General features: G+C 42.3%; 1 protein-coding gene and 1 pseudogene across 1 annotated transcript; one reads left to right on the forward strand and one right to left on the reverse strand.

The window, feature by feature from the left end:
• Positions 1-5,103: 5,103 nt before the first annotated feature.
• LOC102543300 (eukaryotic translation initiation factor 1) lies at positions 5,104-5,984 on the reverse strand. Its single transcript, XM_006220033.4, has one exon. It carries the CDS (start codon positions 5,835-5,837, stop codon positions 5,496-5,498), a length of 342 nt encoding a protein of 113 aa, XP_006220095.2. The 5' UTR covers positions 5,838-5,984; the 3' UTR covers positions 5,104-5,495.
• A 6-nt stretch (positions 5,985-5,990) lies between these two features.
• On the forward strand, positions 5,991-6,898 carry LOC116279783 (polyadenylate-binding protein-interacting protein 1 pseudogene; annotated as a pseudogene).
• Positions 6,899-10,108: the final 3,210 nt, after the last annotated feature.

Raw genomic sequence — 10,108 nt, forward strand, 5'->3', positions numbered from 1 at the left:
AAACAAATGATCATGCTACCTTGGCAGGGTCAGGGAACCACGGCCATTAACCATGCCCACGGTCAGGCAGTGAAGACCAGAAGTGCTAGAGTTAATCTTCCTGGTAAACAGGCAGGACTTGTGATCACCATGTTCCTTTTACTTTTCTTTTTTTAATCTTTCCTAGAAATTCATACCTGTGTTATATTAAGAATTGTTTTTATAAATAATTAAATATTGATTAGAGTTTATTTTACTGTAAACTATCAGTAACTTATTCATTCTGTTATAAACTTATGCAAGGAGAAATATTTCCTGCTGCCCATATGAAGAGTACTGCTTTTACTAATTAATAGATTAGTTCAGTATTAAATTGTGAGGGTTTTCGTTTCTTTTTTGCTATTGGTATTGTGATGAATGTGTTCTTGACCTTGAATACTTGCCCTTTGGAGGGGGGCAGGTGGCAAATAGGTTTATTTATTTCTTTAATGGAGGTCCTGGGGATTGAACCCAGGACCTTGTGTATGCCTTGCACGCACTCTACCACTGAGCTATACCCTCCCAACCTTGAATATTTTCTTAATGTGTGGCTGTTTTTAAGCCAACTACAACATTGTTTATACTGATACTCTAGAGTTATTATCCTGTAACTAAAAACATGTACTTAAAAAATTAAAATTATATTAAAAGTTATATTCTTAATTAATAATTAAAACTGAACTAAAATTCTTTTCTGAACAACCTACTGTATGCAGCCTTGTTAGGTTTACTAGCTCTACCCATAAATCTTCTATTTTACCGTATAGATGAGTCTGTTCCACTACACTGTTCATAAGTACCTCATCTGGGTTCAAGGTACTTAACTTATTTCATCTTTCCCTAATGGTACTTTATGCTACCAGATTTAAATGTCTATTTTCTATGCATTAGATGTTAAATGAATCTTTAATTTACTTATGACAGCTAAATTTGGTGGGAAGCCTCGGCTAGTTTTAGTTCAAACTTTTCATGAAGTATGGAATCGACAGGGTGTAAACCAGGTGCTTTTCTTTAAACTACACTTTGATGTAACCAAGCACACTCTCCAGTGTGCCCACCTTGTAAGGACTCCTGTCCTCTTTAATGTCTACTACTTGTTAATGGGTTAGGAAAATTTATCGCTATTTGAGGAGGGTGACGGGCTGCGTGTGCCTGCTTCGTGGCCTGACTGTATTGGGCACTCAATTTACAACTGAATTCTCCTTTGGTATTTCACCACAATTTTGTAAATATCATTTTGTACTCAAGGTAGAAAATGAAATCCTTATCTTCCCACCCCATAGGTTACACCTAGACCTAACGTTTTTATATCTGATCATTATGATCACTCTTGCTCCTTTTGGGGTTTGCTGAAGATGCTGGTACACAGACATATAGACTGTGTTCATGAGAGTGGTGAGGTTTATCAGGTTTTGCAAATTATAAACACCATAGGAAGCACCAAGAATCCTTTTAGTTTTTTGGATTATACTAGTATTCATTTGGCCAATTATTTTGTTATAATCATTTTATTTTGATTTAAAGATAACTATAGTTGGATATCTACCCCCTTACTGACACATGGACACGACTTTGAATCTTTACTGACCTGTAACAAGGAATGTTAAAGTCATTTTAGTAGCTTATTTTCACTTTAGCTATGGCTTTGCACACCATATCTAGGACTTAACTTTATTTTGCAATACTCTTTAGCACGCATCACACTGACTTTCTATTATTTGAGGTTCATGTTATGACAGTGATGCCTGGCGTGATAATTTACCAACCCTAATTAGTTATGATAACCTACTCAAACTTTCATTTGTGGCTTAATTTTTATTGCCATTTCCCATAGGGGCATGGGTCAGTGAGGCATTTAAAGACACATCTAGGGTGCTTGATATCTGCACATTTTACTCTTTTAAAATATTTAGAGGGCATTCTCACGGGAATGCAGAAACTTGCATGTGTAGTTTTATTACAAGTTACTAGAAAGGCTGAAATGAAATCTATATATTGATGAAGTTAGTAAACTCATCCAGGCATTTTCACTGCCTTGCTTTGATTATTAAATCTACATAGACATGCTGAGTAGGATTTTCAACGTATGAGATTTTTCTGTTTAACTGATATCTTGGTATTTGTTATAGCAGTCCACGTTGTGTTAAAATTAGTATTAAAATATATGATATTTCTTTTGGAGACTATTACAGTTTACTGTATTTTTAATTTTGTTCAAAGTAAGTAGCAGATCTAGGGGTATGCCTATCGATATAAGCCTTATATATCTAAACAGTTGGTGGATAGAGTTAAAAGGCCACTTTGTAGTTATAGTAACTGGGTGGGTGCAGTAAGGGCAGTATGTTTGTTAGGTGAGTCAGTTGAATCTTACATAGTTACATCCTTTGCCTTGTTTGGAGGGGGTTGGCAAGGTGATAAGGACAGACAAAGTATGAGATTAAGCAGTAAGCTGGGGGTTGATACAGCAAGCTATGTATTGATTTGCATGTGGACGCGGATGTGTAATTTCTGAATGTCCTGTGACCACTGACTCAACACATTATGATGGTCGATGACGTTGGTAAATACTATTCAATTTAAGCTGAGCTACAGGTTACTTGACTGTGTTAAGGTCTCTGATGATCATAACTGAGTCACAGCTTTCCCCCAACGACTATCACTTGGTTCAGCAACTTCCCTCTTATACATATACATATATGGCAAAAAATTTAACACAGGTGTCCAAACAAAAAATGCTGCACTACACTAATAGTCATGGCAGCATGATTTGAAACAGCTCAAAGGTAGAAACTATTCAAATGTCCATCAATGGATGAAAGGATATGCAAAGTACAGTGGATCCATAAACTGTCATATAATTCTTCCATTGAAAGAAATACAGTAAAATGGTGCAGCCACTGTGGAAAACAGTATGGCGGTTCCTCAAAAGCTCAAACATAGAGTTAATGTATCATCTGTTGATTCAACTTCAGGGCATAAACCCAAAAGGTTTAAAAGTAGGGACTGACAAACACATTTCTACAGCCATGTTCGTACCAGCTCTACTCACACTGGCCAAAAGATGTAAGGAACCCAAGTGTCCATGGATGAATGATTCCATACACAAAATGTAGTATATACAGAATTAAGTAGGATTCAGCCTTTAAAACTAAGTTAATTCTGACACATGCTACAATGTGGATGGACTTCGAAGTCACTCAAGGGAAACAAACCAAATCAAACCAAAAAGGACAAACATTCTGTGATTCTAAGATAAGGCATCCATATAAGTCTAATTCAATAACAAAATGTACAATGTACTTGCCAAGGGGTTCGGAGTTCATGACTAATGGATATAGTTTCACTTGGGGAAACTGAAAAAGTAATGGAGATGAGTGATGAGAATATTTCTACAACAATGTAAACATAGTTAATATCCAAGAACTATATGACATAAATGTAATGAAACTATATACTTAAGGCAATTTAAATGGTAAATGTTATATGGAATACATTTAATCACAATGAAAAACATGAAGTACTGATATTTGTTACAACATGGATGAACAATGAAAACATCCTAAGAAAAAGAAGCCATACAGATCATACTCATCCTGTGCCCTTTAATTCGGTCAAAGTTGGGAAAATAAGGGAAAGTCTTGAGAACAGTTCTGGGAAAAAGAAAAAATAAAACATTGGATCGGATTCAGAAAACGCTTTGCCGTACAGTTGGAGCAGGTGCTGACTGGAACTGAGCCTGTGGACTGCATTATGAAATGAAAACCATAATGAATCCTCATTTGAATGTTATGTGGTGACACAGAGTGTCTCTACTCAAGGTAAAAACACACTAGAGATTGTCGTGAGAAGTGGCACATGTGCTACATCAATGATGAGTGAGAAACCTGAGCTTACAGATTAAGAGTACACTGTACGGCTACTGCACATTTTCTGTATGTTTAAAATTATTGGAAAGTAAATAATTTTTTAAAATCAACCATGTCAAAATCATAACAGGAAAGCAGAGAAGACATCAAACTTTACTATAGAGCCCAAGCCTTCTCCATTTCCAGTTGATCCAAAATGGTTAAGCTGATCACCCTTGCAGGAATCTACATATTATTAAGAGACACCACAAGATAATATCATAAGCCACTGTGTCTTGGTTGTTGTGAATGACTTGGATGTGATTAAAAAAAAAGTGGCAATTTTGAATTCTATATTTCCATGTCAAAATACAAAAAAAACCTGTTAAAAGTAATAAATAACTCTAGTAAAGCTACATGATACAATATCAATATACAAATCAGTTGACTTTCTATACACTAAGAAGTTTCAGAAAGAGAAACTAATAAAGCAATTCCATTCAACAATTGTACCAAAAAACAAAACAAGACAAAACAAAAAAACCTAGGAATAAAATTAACCATGTGAAAGGCCTGCACATGGAAAGTTAGAAAACACTGATAAAGAAATTGAAGAGGACACATACAAAATAAAAGTTGTGCACTAAAGAACATTACTGTAACATTCACTAAGCCTAAGCAGTGTACACATTAATTGCAAACTCTACCAAACTCAAATGGCATTTTTTTTCACAGAAACAGAAAACAAGAAATCCTACCATTTACATGGAACAAAAAGAACCCGGAATAGCCTAAGCAACCTAGAGAAGGGAGAACACAGTTGGAGGCATCTCCCTCCCTGGCTTCACATGACTTTAGGAAGCTACAGTCACCAGCAGAGATACAGTAAGATATTGGCACAGAAATAGGCACATGGACCAGAGGAACAGAATACAGAGCACAGAAAAAAACCCCATCTTTATTTTCTCTGTTAATTCATGGCAAAAGAGCCAAGAACACAAAATGGGAAAAGGACAGTCCCCTCAATAAACGGTGCCAAGAACATTGGACACCATACCCCCCAAAATGACACTAGACACAGTCAACACTAAACACAAAATCAAGTAAATCCAAAAATTTTCCACAGCAAGCCCCTCCTCTGCTGGATCCTCTGAAAATGGACCTCCTTAGTTGTAATCACACACAGGAAGCCTTTCCCCACTTTCTCCTCACGTTTTATTCCCACAGTGATTCCTCCTGGTGATTTTTTTAAACATTTTTTATTGATTTATAATCATTTTACAATGTTGTATCAAATTCCAATGTAGAGCACAATTTTTCAGTTATACATAAACATACATATATTCATTGTTACATTTTTTTCTCTGTGAGTTACCATAAGATCTTGTATGTATTTCCCTGTGCTATACGGTATAATCTTGTTTATCAGTTCTCCTGGTGATTCTTTTTTTTTTTTTTTTGGCTCTTTTCAGTTTATTGCATGAAGGAGTTACACTAGTCCAAGTTAATAGCAGACCCCAAATGGTTACATCATACAAGCGGTGAGGTTTTTAAACTTGTGACAAGGGACAGAAGGGAAATTCTACTCATTGCAAGGAAATCCTCACTTAAGCTTCAGTGAGCCAAAAGCACTTAAAACCCATGAACCTTCAGCTGGTCGTCCTTAGCCAGTCCAATCTCTACGAGGAACTGACATATGTTCTTGTGCTGGTCACCCTGTAGCTGAATCACTTCTCCATATTCTGGATGCTCAATTACAGTACCATTGCAGGCAAATTTCTTCTTAAACGCCTTCACCAATTTCTTTTTATCGTAATCATCAGCGATCCCTTGGACAGTGGTAAGGGTTTTCCTGCCGTTTCTCTGTTGAATTCTTATATGGATATAATCTTCAGTGCCAGCAGGAAGCAGATCATCACCCTTACTTGCATCAGCAAAGGGGTCGAAAGAGTGGAGGTTCTGGATAGCGGACATACGATACGATTCCTTTTCCTCGGTGGAAACGGCCTGCGGAAGGCGGCGGCGGGAGAAGGCGGGCAGGGGGGACGGAGCGTCGGGAAGTGAGGGGGCTCAAGGGGGAGGCTACTGAGTCCTCGGCGGCGGCTCAGTGACTGGGGCCAGAATTAATATGAAGTTAAGGAACAAGCTGCAAAAAAGAATGAAGTGACTTGAAAACAATTCCATGCATTTGTACTCTTCCTGGAAGAATTTTATCTTAATCTGGAGATCAAGGGAAAAAACAGACCAGGTCATGAAAGCAGGCCTTCTTCAGGAGATGCTGGATGCCCTTTTTCCTAACACTCCAGACAAATTAATTTGTGCAGTAGTGTTACTGAAGTTGACAGGGTCAGTTTGAAAGATGCTGGAAGGAAACAGGAAAGACTGATGTGCAAGAAATTATGTGGAGAATTGAAAATGTCATCCTAGATGCAAATAGCCACAGAGATGTAAATCAGATGCTCCAGAAACTTGCAGAACGCTGGTCAGGTAACTGGGGTGGAGCCCATGCAACCTCAACAGAGAAGTGGCACCTGAAAGTGAGACTATGCTGAGTGAAGTGATGTTCTGCGCATCTGGTGGCTTTCCTTTCCCTGCAGTTCATCCAGATTATCAAGAGAAATATTGAGAATTACTTGAAAGGGATGATTTTTTCCCAGATGATGAAGAAAATGGAACAGATTTTTCAGAGGCTGGTGATCCACACTTGGATGATACTGATGATGAGATGGACTCAGAGATTGAAGAAACTTATGAACAGCTTGGTTTGGCATCAGAGCATAAGCAAAAACAGTAAAGCTAAATTTCAGCATATCAGTTTCACAAAGCTATTTAGCTTGTGGTAATTTAACAGAACACAGGAAAGAAAGAACATGTGTTACTCTTATACCAAGTCAAGGATGTTGAGTTATGTTGCTAATGCACACAACTTTAATTTTGTTTAACAGTATCTCCCAAAATAACCTTTATTACCTCTCCCTGGGGGAAAAAAAGGGATTCTAAACAAAGATAAAATGCAGAGCATGGTCAGGAAAATATATGTGAATGGAAAATCGTTTGTTAAGAGAGCAGAAATATCAAAGTGGTGCCTCAGGTGACAGAACACAATGCAGTCTGACAAAAATCTCGTTGTCTGAGATTTGCCCACTCACATCAAATAAGGAGTTATAAGTAGCTAGTGAATAGTCCTAAAGACTGTAGACTGTCAACTTTCATTTAAAAAACACAAGCAATTCTGAATTTTTTCACAATTACACAACTTTAGAATTTTTCATACAACAGAAAAGACACAAGGTACATCAAAATGTTGAAATATCAGACACTGTTGCCCCACGTTCACTCCCCGCCTCTCCCTTGAATGGAACCCAATTACTCTTATCTAAGTTTCAGGAGGAAGCTGTATAGAGAGAAACACAAAGACTGATTAGAACCAACTTGGCCTAAGACTGCAGAGGATTTGACTTCCAGTCAACCCTAAGCCTTATTACAGGCTCATTGTAATATATTAGTATGCTAAGTGACATACCCAACAGGACATGACAGTTGACAATTGCCATAACAACTACCCAAAACTCCCATACAAGGATTGAAAAGGAGTTGCATCAGTGTGAGTCCAACCACATCCTCGTTGTCATGAATATTCCTCCCACTCTTTCAAATCTCCACCCACTCCACCCTGACCAGACCCCATCCACCCCCCTCCATCCTTCCCCTTCACTTTGACCTTCCTATATATTTGGTGTCTCCAACTGAATTGGGTTGAGAAGCTGATTTGCGAGCTAGGTTACCACTTTGCCAGTCTTTGGCCATTGAATAAAGCTTGTGCTGTACCTGTCTCAGCATCTGTCTCATTATTGGCTGTGTGAACCTGATCAGACAAAGAACCTCCCTGGCTGATGCAAGGGGGACCTGGCCCTGGCTCAACCAATTGAGTAACAAACTGGAGGGAGAAGCAAGAGGGTGCCAGGCTAGAAAGGCCTTCCCAACAGGTGGAATGGTTCTCAAGCCCTGGGGCTGGCAGGAAAGTCACAGAAGTTCAAAGATTGGGCTGGGCAGAAACCTGGGGTTTAGGCGCCGATGCCTCTGGCGCCAGGTGACCATCACTGACGTAAGAACCCGGATGCCAGCGGAAAGGACTCGGGGCCCCACAGGAGCACACAGAGATGCAGTCTAGACGGCAACTGGGGGAGTCCCCGGACCTCAGTCCACCCTGCGAAAACTGGGGACAGGCCCATGGTGCCCAGTTTGCCCAGGTCACTGCAGGCCTGCACTTGGGTCCTCGTCGCCCACCTTCCCGGGAAGAAAACGAAAGCAGGAAAGAGTGACGCCAGAGTGGCCACCAACCAAGTAACAAACTGCAGGCTTGTAAAAGTCTCTGCTGCCAATGAACCAGATTGGATTAGTGTGGTCCCTGGTATTGCATTCCTGGGCCGCGTGGAGGATTCTGGGTGCTGTAGTCCCTGGATGAGCGGAAACACTGATGATTCTGGGTACTGTAGTCCTGGGATTGGCAGAGATACTGAGGATCCTGGGTACTGTAGTCCGCGGATGGGTGGCAGTGAGGAGCGGGTAACAAACTGATACCTCTGAGCACTGCAGCCCCATGCTTAGGGGAGGGGGCACGCGTGGATTCTGGGTACTGTAGTCCCCAGAGAAGCAGAAACACTGAAGATTTTTGGTACTGTAGTGCCCAGGTGGGCAGCATGTCAAAGATTCGGGGTACTGTAGTGCAAGGGTGGGCGGGAAAGCCAAGAATCCTGGGCTCTGTAGTCCCCAGATGAGTGGAAATGCCAAGGGTTCTGGGTGCTGTAGTCCCAGGATGGGGCACACCAAGGATTGTGGGTACTGTAGTTCCAAGCCACAAGGAGGATTCTGGGCACTGTAACCCCAGGATGGGGGCACATCGAGGCTTCTGCATACTGTAGTCCCAGGCCAGGCAGGGGATCCTGGGTGCTACGGTTCCAGGCCTCTCGAGGCACTTCGGTCGCTGTCCCCGTTCCCTGTCTCTCGTGTCGACAAGCAGGACTCCCCACTTCCCTCTCCCGTGTGCTTTTCCCGTGGGAAAGGAGGGCTGTGCAAGGCTGATCCTGTGGAGAGGCCTGGTGGGGCAGAGCACTTACAGGCCTCAGGCCCAGTATTTCTGCTAGGGGGAGGGAAAGGCGATGGGGTGTGGCGCCACCAAGGACCCCAGGTCAGGGAGCCACCTGGTTTATTATCCCTCTTAGCAAGCTAAGAGGTTGCAAGGCAGAAGGCCCTTTTGTCAACCCCATGGATGTAGAGAATTGAAACATCCCAAGGTGCTCTCTACACTGCCCAGGGAGCTGTTGAATTGCCCAGAAGCAGAGTCAGCTTAGTAACTGGCAACAGGGGTTGACAGGACCAGGCTGGCCTGAGCTGGAGGACCATGAATGCCTGCCCAGATGGTCAGAGGTCAAGGGCTGTCCTGCCTGACTTGACTATCCCTTGATGCCCACTCAGATGGGACAAAAGGTCCAGCTAGTTCCAGGAGGGGACCACCAGCCCTCAGGAAGGGAGCACATGGTGGCTGACAGTTCCCTCCATCCAGTCCTGTGTACATCCACACTTGGCTACTGAGTGTCCTCGGTGCCAACACTGTGCTGGAACCTGGGGCTGCAGAGGCAGAGCGGGGACAGCAATGCCTTGCCCAAGTGAGAGGGCAGAGGAAAACACTGTGTGACTTCTGAGGCTCCACAAGCCTTGACTGAGATTGAGTTGGATTTGAAACAGTCAGTGACAACAACAGACATTTCACTCTTCTCTCAGATCCCAGGACTGGGGGGCAGAAAAACAGTGGTACAGTCAACTCCCTGACTCATGTGTGATGCTGGGCTAATCCTGCCAATCCTGGGGATGTGGGCGGGGCCTGCAGTGGTCCTGTTTTCCATCTCAGCCCCTTGGATGAAGCCAGGGCAATAGTGGGCTCAGGGGTCCCCTGGCGTTGTTTCAAACTCAGACACAGTGGCTTTACAAAGGAACAGGAGAGTGAAGCTGAGCACCTGACAGCCACTCCTCTCTGGCCCTGAGCCGCTTCCATCAGGACCACAGTTCCCTGCATGGAGTCTGCTGTACCCACCTTCCCCGACCTGGGCTCTCCTCTTCCTCCCTGGACCCCTCTCCCAGGCCAGACACATCTTTCCATCGACTACATCCCCCTCTCACCTTGTGGCTCACAGGTCCCTCACAGGACTGTGATCCTGCAGCTCCCCACATCCCAGGTTGCTAAGCCC

This window comes from Vicugna pacos, chromosome 16 (genome assembly GCF_048564905.1).
Source record: "Vicugna pacos chromosome 16, VicPac4, whole genome shotgun sequence".
Taxonomy (NCBI): domain Eukaryota; kingdom Metazoa; phylum Chordata; class Mammalia; order Artiodactyla; family Camelidae; genus Vicugna; species Vicugna pacos.

Bases quoted from the DNA above. Each gene is read 5' to 3' on its own strand.
- LOC102543300 (XM_006220033.4), bottom strand. From the start codon at position 5,837: ATGTCCGCTATCCAGAACCTCCACTCTTTCGACCCCTTTGCTGATGCA.